The 18,405-nt window shown below is 33.2% G+C and overlaps 1 protein-coding gene across 4 annotated transcripts in view; it reads left to right on the forward strand.

Annotated features, from left to right (window-relative positions):
- SPAG16 (sperm associated antigen 16) overlaps window positions 1–18,405 on the forward strand; it is a 1,157,251-nt gene that overhangs the window by 887,468 nt on the left and 251,378 nt on the right. For all 4 annotated transcript variants that reach the window (XM_065526049.2, XM_045368377.3, XM_045368378.3 and 1 more), the window contains one exon: window positions 1,530–1,656. In XM_065526049.2, the coding sequence (XP_065382121.1) occupies window positions 1,530–1,656 (127 nt within the window). The remainder of the gene's footprint in view (window positions 1–1,529; window positions 1,657–18,405) is intronic.

An 18,405-nucleotide genomic window follows, 5' to 3' on the forward strand; every position in this document is an offset into this window, starting at 1 on the left:
ATATTTGGAAAGAATTCTTTCTAATTTCTAACATTAATATTCCCGGCTGATACTGAGAACTGTTCTTTCCTTTTCTGAAATGAAATTCACTGATTCCTCACAATTCTTATAATACATGTTTACATATTTGAGGACATTCCAAGTTCTCCATGTTCCTTTTAAGTCATAAAAAAGATTAAGCATCTCATTTATTAGATTGGGGACAAGGCTGTTGTATTACTATGCCAGTGACAACAGTTATAAAATTTTAAAACTAATTGCATTCATTGCATTACTGGTGTGTTTAGAGAAAAACAATGGGTCCACTTGAACTGTACTATGGGATGTGCTTTTTTACAGAAAGAATAGAAATCAAGGAGTGAGAAAATATGTGAGCTAGTTCAAAATGATAAGGAAAATTATATGATAATTAAGTTGTTAATGTTAACATTGTAAATAATGTATGGAGAAAATGAGAGGATGGTTTTTAAATTGACATTTAAAAATTTGAACTGCAGCTGAAAAGGAAAGTGTACATCAAATGGGAAACAGTATACTGATATTTTATAAACATAATTGATGATTTTAATGTGGCCAATACTCATTCAATTTTTGAGTGGACAAAGAAATTAAATGACCAGAATGATGAGAATGAGTGAAGATTATGAGTTGCTGGGGAGCAGAAACCCCTCTTATTCACCAGCATATGTCCAATTTCTGTCATAAAGTAGATGCTCAATAAACATTTCCTGAGAGACCAGCAGGAGGCGTGTAGACAGACCCTGGGCTCCGAACTGATGAGCCTGGGCGGCTGCTACTCTGCTGCAAAAATATCTCTCCCCAGCTTCCATTGATATGTCACTTGAATCCATTCGCCCTTCCTTCTGTTTTCCTTCCCTTTTATTCAATTACCTTCTTCCTTGTTCCACTACCTGTTACCAAAGCAAGCCCAACTATGTTTTCTGAGAATTTTGACTAACAGACTACAATACCATTTTATTGCCATCAATTTCATCTGGTCCCAGTCATTCTACCTGCTATGACGATATTCTTCTCTCACTGTGTCCATTTTTCTTCCTACCTCTTTTCGTTTTTTCTCTATTTGAGGTATAAATTATCAATGCTAACTAATTGCAAGCATAAAAGCTGAGATATGCATATGATATAATTTTCCCACATTCACAGATTTTATGTGTCACATATATCATATGCGTGACATGTGATATGTGTATAGGCAAATTATGAGTGCACATGTTATTGTTTTGTTACGTTTTCTAATGTAGTTAAAATGAAAATACTTGTCTGAAATGTTAACTCCAAAAATTTAGTGTAGGATTTCATATATTAAGAATATCATTTTAAATAATTTAAATAATGTCCAAAATAAAGTTATTAACAACTACTTCTTTCTTTAGAGGAATGTAATCTTACAACTGTAATAAAATTGTGACATCTTTTGTCTATAGGTTACTATATGTATTTGTATATATGTAGTGTGTGTGTATATATATATATACACATTCTATTTTTGTTTATCTTATATTTTGAAGGGTCACATGATAGCATCCTGTGATGCCCGTGGGGTTACAAAGCTATGGGACTTTCGGAAGCTGTTACCAATTGTGTCCATCGATATAGGTCCAAGTCCTGGCAATGAAGTGAATTTTGATTCATCAGGTAGGATCATTTTTGTCTACTGTTTCTGACTAAGCCAATAATATTAATATTTGTTCTGAAACTATTTTGTTTCTACTTAAACATATGTATTTATATGTAAATGTCTGTTCTTATTATAATATATTACATTATGATATATTTTATCATGTTATATATAGCATGTCATATGAAAGAATTATATTCATATATTTAAAGTCAGAAATAATAGAGGTGATAATATGTACTAATCTAGATAGCATAGGTTTGTTAGGAGTGCCACACAAAATTTTCGAACCCCCATCCCTCAGAATCACCATCCAAGGTAAGCAAATTGTATTTTCTAAAGGCAAAATAGCTAAGAGAAGAACAAAAGTTTAGCAAAAATGAACTTGAAATATTTTTAGTGTAATAATTTAGTGTTAAAAATTTAATGAATTACCCCATATTGTCTAGAGTTTACAATTAATTTGAAATAAATATTTATCTTATTGTTGCAATTATGTGCTCTGCATTCTGTAATGTTATTATATTTAGTTTTTATTCCACAGTGATATAAATATTATCAATTAGATAAAATATTTTATCTTTGCTGATGAGGAATAGTGTAGCAGCTGATTTTATGAACCACACAATAATTCCAGTTGTCTATTTATAAGGTTAAAAATACAGTTGCATCTGTATCTTTAATGATAGAGTTTATTAAATAATGTATATACATTATTGAATAATAATTTTTTTCTTTGCTATTGTGATACAGGTTTTAAACTATTTTAAGTTTTGAGAATATTTTGAGTCTTTGAGCATTATTTGTGGTAAATCAAAGTTGTGGAGATAGCAAAAACTTGATTTTAGATAAGGAAGTAAAGAATAAATATGAAAAAATATTTTATTTTTTAAGATAGTCCATATTAATTCTTTAGTCCAGAAAGTATGAATAAGCCAGGAGTAATTCTAGAGCCAGAAGATAACTGTGTGTTTCTTGGGACTGGTTTCATAATATTGCCATCATGTATCTGAAATTTAGAAAATGGTAAGTTTGTCTTCTTAACAAACTTTGAGTTATAGTCTCATTACAGATTGGCATAAGAACCACACTAGTAACAATGACTTCTTTAAAAATGTTCTAGTATTATTCTTGTTGTTAAGACATTTATGGTCTGCTAGAATTAAAAAGAGAAAACACTGTTCAAAATAAAAGTCCCAACTATGGGAATTTCATCTTACACTGCAAAAGCCTATTAAAAGTTCCATTTTTAATTTTTGACATAGAAAATCTACATTGATACCATAGCTCCTCTACAGCTTTCACTTGGTTTTCATAAACATTTCACATCCTTAAATCCCATTGTATTTTCTTGAGCTAGCATTCAAGTATTCATGTCTTTGAATTTTGAACTCTGTAATTTCAAAACTTTTGGCTGTACTTCCTAATAATAAAAGTTAAAAGGTGCTTTGAAATACCACACAATTCATAATAGCCATATATTTTATTGTCATTAAATATGTTGCCACTTGCTCTTTACCATCCATGTCATCCAGCCTAAAAGTTATTTGCATACTTAGATAAACATGATTTTAAATAAGTATGAGTACCTGTCTTCTGTCATACAGGTCAGTGTGATTTTAAGGTCCTTGATATAGCAAACCCATTTTTTTCTCTCCATGACTGAAATATACTTGGTGATACACTAATATTAAGAATAGCATAAGAATCAGCAGTGGAACAGCGAGAAACACCGAAGACAACATGTGTGAACGAGGGACTCTAATGAAAACCCTTTATCAGTCTGAAGGAATATGATTTCAACCCGACCTTCCCATCCCTTTGACCATTTCTTTAAGGAACATACCATAATTAGTTTTAGTTCTATGTGTGTGAGAAATTACTGTCATAAGGATTTTCTCATTGAATAATGAGAAATCTGTGCTTCTATACAAGACAAGTCCTCAATGACTCCTCATTTAAAAGGCTGAAATATATCAAAAGTTGAAGAAACTAGGGAAAGCAAATATAAAGTCTAATGAGAGAATGAAGAAAGAGGTGAAAATCACAAAGTTAAGTACCAGAAATTATGTTCATCTCAAGAGAGTAAAGAAGAGTGCAAATTAAGAGCAAAACAAAATTGAAATAAGGATGAGGTATATGGGTCTCTTCTAATTGCATTTATTCAGGAAGAAATGATTTAAAAGAGAAGTATAACAAAATTGTATCATGAAAATATGAGAATAAAATCAAATCTAATTTAGTAATCTCGAAATACACATTCATTTGAATATATATTTATTTCCAGTGGCAAGCCAATATAAGCCTATATGATGTAATCATTTTCAAAAAAAGCAAGAATATAATTGACACTATTGGCAATAATGAACATGTACGGAGAGCTCACATTAGTTATGTCTAACCATTTTTTCTAGTCAAAACTCTGTGACGGAACTAAATTGTGCAGTTATATACACCTAGCGCGTTATTTGTCACAACTTACATAATGTGAGGCCAAGCAATGGTCTGCTGTCTCTGCTGTGCTCTTGGACTATTGAAAACACACGTGTAATGTAATCATCATGTTATGTAACACATGTGGAATTACAAATAGCATCCTATCTGAGATATTTCACATAAGAAATGTGAGTGGTTATTAGATCCTTTAAGTGGCCATTATACAAACAAAAGTTGCTAATAATATTTAATGTCTCTGGATCAGTTTAATTTAAGGGCATCTTAAGGTTATGAGGTGTACTGTTTAAAAAGAGCTGTTTTCTTATGAAATGACAGATCTTTATAAATAAGGGATTTTTCATCACTGCAAATCCAACACAGTATAGAAATAAACTGGAAGTAGAGGTCATTAAAAAGGCTGAAACTGTTATCTATAAGCTTAAATTTCAAATTTTCACATATAACAAAGTTGTCTATTTATTAACCTCATAAGTAAATATTGTTATAGTGGATTTATAAAAGTATCTATACTAATAAATAGTACCTTATCTGTCTTAAAATAGAGATTATTCACAGAATATTATTTTTAAAATGTAGTTTTGGCAAAAATGTTGGAAAACCAAAGGTGGAGAAAAAGAATATAGACTATTTAATTCAGACCCTCAGGTTTAATCACGTGTTCAGCACCTTTTAGGTTTTAGGCACATTACCTATTTTTCCTCATGGAAATAATGGAAGAGACAATTGCCTTGCAGTGTTCTAATGTGGACTCAGAGGGATAATGATATTCTATAATAGGGAACTCTTAGCATCGTCATCTACCATGTTTTATCCTAGTGCTGAAGGGGTTTGAGAGGTCAACTCACTCATTTTAGGGATGAGAGAAATTCAACATATTGGTGTGCAAGAAAGATCCCTGAGGCTGGGTGCCGCTGTAGAAGGTTTCTAGGGAAAGTATAAATATTAATAAACAAATAATAAAAGAAACAAGAATCAAAACCTCACTTCTATGTAATATTAAAAATTACTTAGTTAATCAGTAAAGTTATATGTAATGTGATATACGCATATATATTTTCAATCAAGATATAAAGATATAGGAATCATCTCCTAGAGTTTAGCTTTTTCTGTTGCTGTAAAAAATCAGCCTCTCACACATTTTAAAAAAGTTGTATGTGACACAGCATTATTTGCATAATGTTTTATTATCAAATACATTGCTTGTGACAAACACAGATTATCTGTGTTTATAGATACATACATATAGTAGTAGATATTTATAACCCAAGTATTTGTGAAGGGATAAGTGCTCCTTTCTCATTAAACAGAGAGCCTCCTGACAATATAATGCTACACGTTTTTGTGAACATTCACTACTTAAATAATATCTCTCACTTGGCATACTCAAAATGCCATATGTTTCATCATTCAAAAATGTATTGCTATTTCAGAAAGTGTTAAATGGAATTGCGTAGTGAAAGTAATAAAAATGAACCATGAGAATTTATACACATACTTTTCCACATCTCTCATTTCACCGTGTTTATGTAGTTTAGCAATATTTTTCTCTCTTTTGTAAAACTAATTCCAGTCAATTTGCAAAGAAGTCACATCCTAAGTCCTAAGAAAATGCAGAAGCTGAAGTTTGAGCCAGATGGGCACTTTCCAGTAGAAAGCTTATCAGTATCAGATCATTAAAATGAGCAAAGTTTCCCAACATTATATTCTCCACAATCAGAACCACAACAGAAATGCCAAAATGGGACGAAAATGTGACTCCATTCAAAATGCAAAAGGTATCAGACCCCCCCCCCCAATTTTTCATAACATAATGAGATAACTCCAAAACCTTTGGTTCAAATTTGATTCATCAGTTTCTTCTAGAAAAAACTAAAGTTCATCATTTTTTATTTAAAAGGAAATTTGTAGTTAATTCCCTCTGATAGAAGCAGTATAGTGTAATGGAGAGAACATTTATTTAGAAGTTAGAAGCCCAAGTTTGAATTTTCTCTCCACTACCTACTAGCAAAATGATCTTGACAAAATTTCCAAATATTTCTGAGCCTCAGACTTTTTTGTATTTAAAATGATAAAAATCTATAGGGACTTCCACTTCCAGACAAGATGTTGTAACAAAGACCAACCAGATTTATTCCTAACCTAAAACAATTGAAAGAAACAAAAATGTATGTACATATATGAAACAAGGGCTTTCAGACATGTAACATTTGGCAATAAAAAACAGTAATACCTGAGAGAGAGAAAGTAAACAAGGTGAGCCCAATGACTGCCCCAGAATATAGCCTGGAGAAAGTTTCTAGGTTTCAACTCAGGGATGAAGGGACTTTTGGCTAACTCCCAGAGTTGAAGAGTCAATGGGTAGTCCAAGAAGGCCAAGGGAGCTTGAGTTTGCAGGGCAGGGTACAGGAGAGTTATGAGCCACACACAGAGAACTGGAGATCTGCAGAGTCCCCTCCAGTCTTCAGCTGGCTAAGAGTGAATACATGAAAGCCTGAGGCCAGAAAAAAATCTATCTTAAGCATTAGAAGGAAAATCCCAGGAGCTCACACAGGCCTAGAAATAATTTGTGTTCCCACCAACAAGAATGGGAAAATCTTGCAATTCAAAAGGATAGCAGGTAAAAAGGGGTTGGCAAACTACTGCCCATGGGCCAGCTTGGCCTCTTTTCATATATGGAGCTTTATTGGAACACAACCTTGCTCATTTATTTATATATTCTCTAAGGCTGTTTTCAAACTGCAACAGCAAGATTGAGTGTTTGCAGCAGAGATATCTGGTCTGCAAAGCCTAAAAGATTTACTTTTTTTTTTTTTTTTTTTTAAGATGGGGTGCTATGATGTTGCCCAGTCTGTTCTGGAACTCCTGGATGCAAGCAATCTTCCTGCCTCAGCCTCCTGAGAAGCTAGGAAGACAGACAGTTGATACCATGCCTGGGGGTAGCCTAAAATATTTACTATCTTGCTCTTTATATAAAAATAAAATTGCTGAGTTAGAGTGCTCAGAAGAATATTGCCTCCATAGTGAAGCAACATTAACCCACACCTCTGGATCTTGTCCTACACTAAAGTCTTTTGAACCATAGGGTTGGCTCATGTATTGACCTATTTCATTTTTACCCCAACTCAATGAGATTGTTACTCTTGTCCCTGTTTTATAATTGAGAAAACTGAAAGACAAAGACATTAACAAACCCGCTGTCACCTAGCTGATTAAATGTGGAGTTGAAATTCAAATCCAGAGTCTAAACCCAGAGACTAAAATCTGTAAGTTTATATTATTTTGACTCTTATTCTAATAATAGTATTTGGTTTTATATTGATATATGGCATCTGTTAGGAGAAATGATTCATTTGCTATGAATATTGAAATAGTCCCATTAATGACCAGTTGGCAATAGTTGACTCAAAGCTAAGACACGAAATCCTGTTATTGACATTAGTTTTCAATTAGTTGTCTCTGGAAGGAAAAAGTAAAAGAGAATCTCCCTAGTATTACCTTCCAGGTTTCTGATAGGTCTTATGTGCAAGAGGCACTCTCATTTACCTGTGTTTTCCTCCTAGGAGCTAGAACTCAAACCCTACACCACAGTGTAAATTCCTATTCAAGGAATCAGGGCTGAATTTAATTCTCACCATAACTCAATGAGATTGTTATTCTTGCCCCTATTTTATAGTTGAGGAAACTGAGAGACAAAGACAGCCAGCACCTCCAGAGCACTCTTTTGTCTTTTATTTAAGGCCTGGTCTGCTTAAAAATAAACATTAAAAACTGAAATAGGAAAAGAAGAAAGTGGACTGGGCCAGGCATGGTGGCTCACACCTGTAATCCAAGTACTTTAGAAGGCTGAGGAGAGAGGATCTCTTGGCCAGGAGTTTAAGACTAGCCTGGGCAACATAGCAAGATTTGATTTCTACAAAAAAATTCAAAAATAGGCAAGTATGGTGGGACAACAGTAGTCCCAGCTACTCAGGAGGCTGAGGTGGGAAGATCCCTGAGGCCAGGTTGCAGCAAGAGGATACCTGAGCCCAGGTCGCAGTCAACTATGTTCCTGCCACTGTACTCTAACCTGAGTGAGTGAATGAGACCCTGTCTCTAAAAAACAAACAAAAAAGAACAAGAAAGCAAGCCAACTTTTTTTATCTCTAAAGCATAAGGCAGAGCCAAACTAAGATGCTCTTCCTAAGAACAAGCCCATTCTGCGACATCTGGACACAGAGCTGTAAGAGGAGAGATAAAATACAAGAGAGAAAAGGTGACCAGGTGGTCCTACTGAATTACTTTATAATCCCATTATTTCATTCCCTGTTGAGTGACTATTGTATATGCAAATCCATTTTGTTCTTAAGTAGAATTTGGGCCTCACTGATTCTGGAGAAAGGAACTGGAGAAACTGAAGGATGTCAGACTGTGTAGCTCTTTGGATACACAAGTCTATGACTAATACCTGGAATGAGTTATGCTATGCTCCAGGAATCATGCTTCCTTTTTCAAGCACTGCAGCACATGAGTTGGGTTTCCTTCCTCCCATTTTAAAGTTTTAAGAGATTTAATTCCATGTGTGTATTAATAAATACGCATGTTTTTACAGTTCTATAAAAGCCAGAATTGCATTTCATTAAAATGTAATTTTAATGTAATGTAAATTAACTGTACAGGAAAAAAAACTATTATTATGCTTTATCTGTAAATTTAACTATTTTTCTCTTTGATTTTGTCTTCTTATCCACTGGGCTAGAAGTAATTTTATTTATCTGCCAGCAAGTATGGAAAATAACATATTAATAATAATGGGGACACCTTGAAAACTTTAACTAAAAACAATCAAAAATATATTAATTTAGGGATAATAGTCATAGTTGTGCAGTTTTATAACCATAAACCTGTTCTGATTTGTATAACATCCATTCCGATTGGTTGGTGATCATGCCATATCAGTTATTAAATATTTAGACTATTATCCCAATGATGACTCATAAATTATGAGAACTAAAATGCATTTCAATTGCATGATTTTTGATAGATTAATATAAATTAAAGTTACTGACTTCTACAACATATAATTTATACAGGAAACTAAGTCTTGTTCCTTTCTGATATCAGGTTTAAAAGATTGTACACTTAATCTAATGATAACATCATTGCACAAATTATGAATCCTCCCTTTTGTAATTGTCTTCACAACTTTAGGCATAATATTTTAAGTTTCCCCAATACCCACAAATCTTTTATCTGAGTCGGGACTGAACTTTCAGAAACACTGAGAAATTATTCCTGTCTCCATCAGAAAAGGACATTTGAATCAAGAAAAAACGAGGGTCTAAACAGTAAAATTGTTGTTCATCTGTGATTTGTAATATGAAATTGAGTAGGTCACTTAACCTCTCTTGACCTCAACTTTATCATGAATAAAATAAGCAGTTTTGGTTGGGTGACTTTATCGATTGGGTTTACAGCCTAAGTTTTAAACAATTGCATTTTTTCCTATGTTTAGAATAATTATAACATGATATCCTGAGTAAAAAATAATATTCTAAAATAAAATTTAAATGCTCCTCTATGATATTTGAAACTTGAAAAAACATCAAAATGTAAGTAAAACAGTCCACTTTTCCTTGATCCAAAACATAAATAAAATTTGATATAAAAATATTTAAAAATTGAGCCCCAAACATAAATGGCAGCTGTATTGCTCAGCAAGACTAAATTGTTTTTCTCGCATACCTCAAAACACAGTCTCTGTAGCAACAGGAATTTTGAACAAAATTGCATAAATTCCAACATTTTAATAAATTAAATTAATGACTGGATCAAAGTCTTCTTACAGGACTATATAAGAACCTGACTCATTCTGATTAAATCAGAGCAGAAAAATAACTTTACAAATTGCAGCGTTATGCAGGTGCAATCAAAGAAGTGTCATTTATTGATTCCTCAATTTTGGGTAGCATCTTTAAAATAGGTACATTTATAATTTTTGTTTAGTGCTCTGATACAGTTACATAAAGGTATAATTGTAATGATATAATTGGAACGTTATAAGTATAGACAATCAAAAGGTGCTTGGAAATATTTTCTTTCTTAAATACCTCCTTGGGAATTGCTTACAAACCAATTATATAATGATGCACACAGTTATACAAAAACAATTTAAATCTAGCACATGCCCAAATAATGATGAATTCTAAATTCGTGTAAACATATTTAGTGAAGATTTACTTTGTGGTATTTATGTAAGAAACATTTTTAAAGGCATTTACAGTAAATATATGTATATAAACAATGTGCTAATGCCAAATTATTTTTCAACACATTTAAGAAATTCAAAAAGATTTGTATTTATGTGGCAAGTATGAGAAATTAGTTGCATAACTATACACATCTTAATATCTTCTAGACAAGAAACTACTCCAGTGCATATAATTAGCTATGCTGGTATGTTTGCAGATTTAATAAAAATTGCATGTATAAGCTGGCATAGGTCATTTTGAAACATGAAAAGATGACATTCTTCATACGTATTTTAATCAATATAAATATATACAAAGAAAGAAGAGATAATTAGACCTTTTACTTTTTTTCTAAGGAGCAGTTATTATATTTAAGAGCAATGTGTTATTTAAATCTAATAGCATATACTAGTCATTAGATTGAAAATCAATAGTTAAAATTTGCAGTGCACACATACTGTGTGATCCAAAGTCAAGTAGCTAAAGAATTTGTCTTCTTTTTAATAGACTGTGTATACAAAATTGAATAGATAATCATCTTTAGTCTGCCAACCTGATACTTTTTAATAGGATAATCCTTTAAGGGAAGCTGTAGTTCAACAGATGTGCAAATCAAATCAACCCAGAACAAACAGCACACTACTCTTGTAGTTAGAGCCTGCACAGTTTGCACTTGTGATAACTTGCAGTTATATTTATCTAAAATTGAATTTCAAACTATATTCAAATATGATTTACTCAAATCTGATTGAGCTCAGAAGTATGTTTTCTCACTTGTTCTATAAGAGAAGTATAAATAAAAATTGTTTAAAATCATCTTCATGTAACATCTCCTACCATGCACTCTATCACGAATAGAAAAAATAATTGAAAGGAATAAATAGCATATTGTTATTATGTAAATCAATACTCTGTAAATATTTTGAAATAATGATAAGCATCTTTGAATAATAGACATACATTTCAGACTGTGTCTTCTATCCAAAAATGTTATCATTTCCTCTTTTGTATTTCTGTTGGTCTAACGGTGAGAATTATGTTAATTCAGTTGACAAATATTTAGTGTAAGCCTACTATGTGCCAGGTAGTGTTCTAAATTCTAGGATTCAGTGATAAAGAGATAGATAATATTCTATTCACAAAGCAAATTGAGACAATAAACATGAATTTGCAGGTAATGACTAGGAGTATTGCAAACAAACTGTTCCATATGTTATGTGCTACGTGTGTCATCTGAGTGCTGTTTGTAAAGAATAGCATGTATTTGAAGGTGGAGAAAAAAGATGGGCACTCCTATAATATTAACTATATAACCACCTATTTATCTTCTAATGAACTCAGTTAAATTAATGGACTCAGTAATTAGTGTAAGTTTTGATTATTATGCTTTCTTGTTTTATCCTTTATGCCTTCCATAATGTTTGATTTTTTTCTTTTATTTATACTACTTTAGGAACCATTTCTCCTTACCCAAATTTGGTTGTAATAATGGATCTTTCTGCTACTTCTGCTTATTTTCCTTCTACTTCTTTTGCTCTTCTTACTCCTCCTTAGCTCCTTTCTCTTTAATCATTTTATCCTCCTTTATTTTTTCTTTTTCCTCAGGTACAAATAACTGAGTTAATCATACTTCTCAGTATATGATAGACAAGTATCTTTGAATTTTATTATTATTCTCCTTTCATATCCTATTCCTACTTTTATGCTTTCCCATTCTCCATGGAAGTTTTTAAATGTCTTTAATATGTTTTCTTAGATCTGCAGATATCCTTGAAGAAAGTATACATAGAGAAAATTATTTTGTGTATTTATGTATCTAAGATTTCTAAAAACTATATTTTGCTATGCATTCCATTCAATTTCTTGCTTTTTCACTTTACAGCCTGTTCTTACATTTTACCCATATTAATATATGCCTATCAATCTTATCAATTCTGTTTACTTGATAGTATTTCATATTATTCATCTTACTACTTCATTTACCTTTAATTACCTCCTAAGAGCCCTATCTCCAAATATAATCACATTGGTGTTAGGGCTTCACACATAAATTTCAATGAGCACACGATTTGGTCCATAGCGCCACCAGATATTGAGAAGGAGAAATTGTGAAGATGCAAAGCTAGTATAGTGATTCTGAAGACCACTGTGGTAGTGCTTAGTGAAATTAAATAAGGTACACACTGGTATAGCAATTCCACCCCAGGTTATATATCACAAAGAAATACTCACAGAAGTCAATCACAGAGATATGTACAAGAGTGTTTAGTGCAGAATGCCTTTAGGTAGCAGAAGGCTTGTAGGGAAATTATGCATCCGTCATTATAGCAATGGATAAATAAAATAATGAAGTAATAAGAATGGGGTTCTAATCCAATTAGACTGGTGGTTTTATAAGAGTTTTCTCCATGCCAACTGGGGAAAGGTCACCTGAGAATACAGACAGAAGTGGCCCTCTGTAAGCCAGGAAGAGAGGCTTCACCCAGAACCTCACCATTCTGGCACCCTAATCACAGACTTCCAGCCTTCAGAACTTAAAAAAAAAAAAAAAAAATCTGTTGTTTAAGCCACCCAGGCTATGGTAATTTAAAATGCCAGCCTAAGCGGAAAAATATAGGTTGTATTTGGTTTTCTAGTTCTGGAAGTATAGGGAGCATTGATATATTTGCATTTCTCTAATTACCAGAGATGCTGACCGTCAGTTTACTTATCTGCCAGTCTTTCATGCTTCCTCATCTGGGAACTGTCTGCCTGTTTTCACTATTGAATTTCTTGTCTCTTGAGATTTACTAATTTTGCAATAATTATGTGTTAACCTATTGTTGGTATTAAATGTTGTAAATTTCTCTCAAACAGAAATTTGCTGATTTCATCTAGAATGTCTTTTATTAAATTGAAATATTTAGATTATATCGAGTCAATTGTTCAGCTCCCACTTGTAAGTGAGAACATGAGGTGTCTGTGTCTGGTTTTCTGTTCCTGCATTAGTTTGCTGAAGATAATGGCTTCCAGCTCCATCCATGTTCCTGCAAAGGACATGATCTTGTTCCTTTTTATGGCTGCATACTATTCCACGGTATAGCTGTACCACATTTTCTTTATCCAGTCTATTGTTGATGGGCATTAAGGTTGACTTCATGATTTTGCTATTGTAAATAGTGCTGCAGTGAACATATGTATTCATGTATCTTTGTAATAGAATGATTTATGTTCCTTTGGATATATACCCAGTAATGGGATTACTGGATCAAATGGTATTTCAGGTTCCGGATCTCTGAGGAATTGCCACACCATCTTCCACAATGGTTGAACTTAGTTACATTCCCACCAACAGTGTAAAAGCATTCTTATTTCTACACAACCTCACCAACATCTGTTGTTTCTTGACTTTTTAATAATTGCCATTCTGACTGGCATGAGATGGTATCTCATTGTGGTTTTGATTTGCCTTTCTCTAATGATCAGTGATATTAAGCTTTTTCTCACATGTTTGTTGGTGGCATGACTGTCTTCTTTTGAGAAGTGTCTGTTGAAGAGTGAGAACCCATGGACACAGGGAGAGGAACAACACACACTGGGGCCTGTAGAGGGGTGGGGTTGATGGGGAGAGAGAGCATTAGGAAAAATAGCTAACGCATGCTGGGCTTAATACTTAGGTGATGGGTTGATAGGTGCAGCAAACCACTGTGGCACACTTTTACCTATGTAACAAACCTGTACATTCTGCACATGTACTCCAGAACTTAAAAATGATAACTTAAAAAATAAATTTAATTTTTTTAAAAAAGATTAAATAGAGTCAAAACTATTTTGTTTGTCTTTGTATTTTTTTGGAGGAGGGAGTGCTAAAGAATATCAACCCTGCTGTTAGGTCACAAAAACATTCTCCTCTTCTAGCATCCTTTTTTTTTTTGTTTTGTTTTGTTTTGTTTTTTTTTTTGAGGCGGAGTTTCGCTCTGTCTCCCAGGCTGGAGTGCAGTGGCCGGATCTCAGCTCACTGCAAGCTCCGCCTCCCGGGTTTACGCCATTCTCCTGCCTCAGCCTCCCGAGGAGCTGGGACTACAGGTGCCCGCCACCTCGCCCGGCTAGTTTTTTTTGTATTTTTTAGTAGAGACGGGGTTTCACCATGTTAGCCAGGATGGTCTCGATCTCCTGACCTCGTGATCCGCCCGTCTTGGCCTCCCAAAGTGCTGGGATTACAGGCTTGAGCCACCGCGCCCGGCCAAGCATCCTTCTCTTTTAGCTTTACGTTGTTACCTTTTACATTTTAGGTCTTTAATTCAAGGTGCAAGGGAGTGTTATCAGTCCAGTTTTCCTGCAATAACAAACCAACCCAGGATCTTCCTGACTTACAGAAGCATTTGTTTCTCATTCCCTTATCAGAAAGCTTCAGGACAGCTCAAGGCTGACATGCTTTCCTGGGCTCAGCCTAATGCTGTGTGTCTTATTTCAGATCCCAGCACCTTTCTGTGGGACATGTCCTCATAGAATGAGCAGGACAAATGAAAAACCAAACTGTGCAATCACATTTAAATCTTTTTTGAGATGTCACAAATTTTAAGTCTGCTTAACATTCCATTGACCATAAGAAGCTCATAGCAAGTTATGAACCAACCACAAAACCACTGAGATAGGGACTTATATCCTATTACTACAGATATCAAGGACAAGTTTCATGATAATAGGTGGAGATTTTTAAACCTATTACAGGGAAGAAGTAAGTATTGGGAACAATAATTCAATGATTATAGTGGGAGATTCAACTTTATTTCTCTTTCTAATAAGTCAGTTTTCTTAACACCATCTACTCTACTATTGAAACTTGCCTCATTGATTTGTGATGCTACTTTTATTAGAGATCAACTTCAAACCAACAGACACATCATTTTCTCAATTTTCTTTTCTAATATGTTGGTAACATTACCTGTTTCTGACCTAGCACGATAATTATTTGTTGCTGTGATGTTCTAGTATTGTCTACTTAATATCTAAATGAAGCCACCGTCTTTGTACTTCTTTTTAAAAAGTATTCATTGAGTTTTCTATTTCTTGAGACTTTTAGAGTTATCCCTTTTAAAATTTCAAATTGTATTTCAATCTGTCAGAGAACATGATCTGCATTAAGCTCATCTTCTATACAAATATAGATAATTTGTTCACTGCCCCTTGTTTAGGCAAACAAATGCATTTCTGTGCAGCAATTGGTTGATTAAAAAAAATTTATAGAACTTTCAGTTTAGCTTATTAGCTAGTTATTCAAATAATTTATACAATTTCTTATTTTTTAACTGCTTGAGATCTCTGTTTCTGGCATTCATATATTAAAATCCTTAACCACAAATGGTAACTAATTTATCCATATAAATCTGTCAGTTTTCACTGTATGTATTTTGAGGCTATGTTCCCAGATACATATATATGCATAATCATTATACATTCTTGGTCTTTTTTCCCTTTGTCAAATATAACATCTCTTTCATGTGATTTTGCCTTAAGTTCTATTTTGTCTCACATTAAAGTTGGAAAACTTTTTTATGTCATATTTTCCAAGTAATCTTTTCCATACCTTTACTTTCCATACCTTTTTATGGAAATTTGTTTTTATTTATTTTTGTTTTTCCCTCCAATCTAATAATTACATTTTTGAGATGGTTAATTTACTCATAATAGTTGCATTGTTTCCCACATCAGTATGCTTGGTTAGAAAAATTTTTGTATTGTTCAGTATTCTCCAGAGAAATAGAACCAACATGTGTGTGTATATATGAGAATATATGTGTATGCGTATATGTGTGTGTGTATATATATACATATATATATAGAGAGAGAGAGAGGAAGAGATTTATTTATTAGCTTATGTGATTGTGGGGGCTGGCAATTGTGAATTCGCAGGTTAGGTGAACAGTTTAAAGGCTCAGAAAAAGTTGATATTGCAGCTCGAGTCCACAGGTAGTATGGAAGCAGAATTCCTTCTTTCTTGAGGGACCTTAGTCTTTCTTTATTAAGGCTTTCAACTGATTGGATGAAATCATTGGATTGGATGAGGCCCACTCACATTATGGAGGGTAATCTGCTTTACCCAAAGTCTATGAATTCAAATACTAATCATATCTTTTTTTAAAATAACCGTACAACATTAAATACACTAGTGTTTGACCAAATACAATGGCCTATCCAAATTGACATATAAAATTAACCATCACAACACTACATTGTGATTGTCTTGATCTTGTCTTTCCCTTGATGATCTTATTTCTTTCAGGAAACATTTACTATGCCCTATTCTAGGCAGTAAAAATAGAGCAATGAAAAAATACATACATACATACATATATATATATAAAATATATCTGCTCTCATAGAACTTACATTCTGCTTGAGAAAGAAGGTTCAGTGAATGGGAGGTAGATGATAAATAACTACTGAAATTAATGCCAACATATTTGCCAAGTGGTGATAAGTCTCATGAAAAATTAAGACAAGTTAAGAGAACAAAGAGTGATGAAGTGGAATATTACTTTAGAAAGGATGTTCTGAGATTACTTCTCTATGAAGTGATACACATGAGTAGACATCTGAATGAATTGAGGGAATCAGTCAAATGGTTATCAGCAGGAAGAGCATTTCAGAAAAAAACAGCAGTGCAAAAGATTTAAATCTAAATTATGCTTTTTGTGAGTGAGATTGGATGAGGAAAACTATGAGAGATGAATCAAAGTGTTAGCCAAGGGGCAGATTATGGATGCTCTTGACTGTGGCACCAACGCTGGTCTTTATTCTAAAAAGAAGAAATAATTATAAGTTAGCTCAATTTTTTTAAATGCATGTACATTTGATGGGGTATAGGTAAATTAAAATCTTGCCAAGAGACCAACACATGCAACTTAAAAGAGAGGTAATATATTTGATCTCAAATAAAAGAACAATCAATGAATTGGTTTGCTATTAATTGTGGATGATCAATCCACAGCAAATCATTCCTATTTATGTCTAAAGACATGGTGGTACTTACATCATAGACTTAACAGTATAAAATAGTGTAGAAATTTAAATGATCCGGACACTGCTAAGAGACAGCAATTGATAACATCATGTAATGAAAAATTTTGTAAACTACTCTTACATTCCTGTATAAAGACTATTAGAGGTTCTGCTGAGGAACAGATAGTTAATGAATTTGCTACTTTCTAGTCTAGTATCAGTGGACAATTTCTCCCTCTTTACTGTACGGAAATTTAGAATATGTAGACATTTTGATGTTGATAACATTTAGAAGTGCTTAATTGTTAGTATTATCAGCCTGACAGAGATAGGTTTTATTAAATTAGTTTGAGAGTCTCCTTGAAGATATTTGCATCTGCATAAGTTTGCATGAAACGAAGTTTGCATTTTAGTGGGAAAACTATTATATCCATGAGAATTTTGGAGTATTTTGCTTATTCTTTCTGGAACTTTGAAGCAATGGGAAATAGTGCTTAGAAACCTCATCTCAACATGGGAGGCCTCTTGGTAATAATACCTGTATCTGCATAACCGTTTATAGGTTTTAATCTAATTCATTCCAGCAGCATATCATCTAATGCCTAGTCCTGTTGTTTTCTCATGATCAAAAATGACCTATTTTAAAATACTTCACATCACCATCCGTTTTATTTATTTATTTATTTATTTATTTATTTATTTATTTATTTTTGCCAAAATTGATATCTAGTTTGTTTTAAGACACTTTCATTCAGTCATATTTCTAGATTTGTTACCTCCATTCTTCCTCTGCCTGGATCTAAACTATTCTATCACTTTTCTCTGTCCCCACTGCCCCTGACCCCTTGAAATCATAGTCCCAGTTAAACTTTGCTACTTATAAGAAAGGCTTGACCTGGCTTTGGGACAGCCAACTGATCATAACTTGGTGAATATCCTGTTGAGAGTAGTACTTATAACCCCATCATGTGTCAGTCAACCAGAGTAGCATGCTGCTCCACTATTTTCATTAATGAAGGCAGAATTTGTGTTAACAAAGCCATATTTGCTACAATTCAGTCAATTAGTTTTCTTATGTGAAAAAAATGAGTTTCTCATTTA

This window comes from Macaca fascicularis, chromosome 12 (genome assembly GCF_037993035.2).
Source record: "Macaca fascicularis isolate 582-1 chromosome 12, T2T-MFA8v1.1".
NCBI classification, from domain to species: Eukaryota; Metazoa; Chordata; class Mammalia; order Primates; family Cercopithecidae; genus Macaca; species Macaca fascicularis.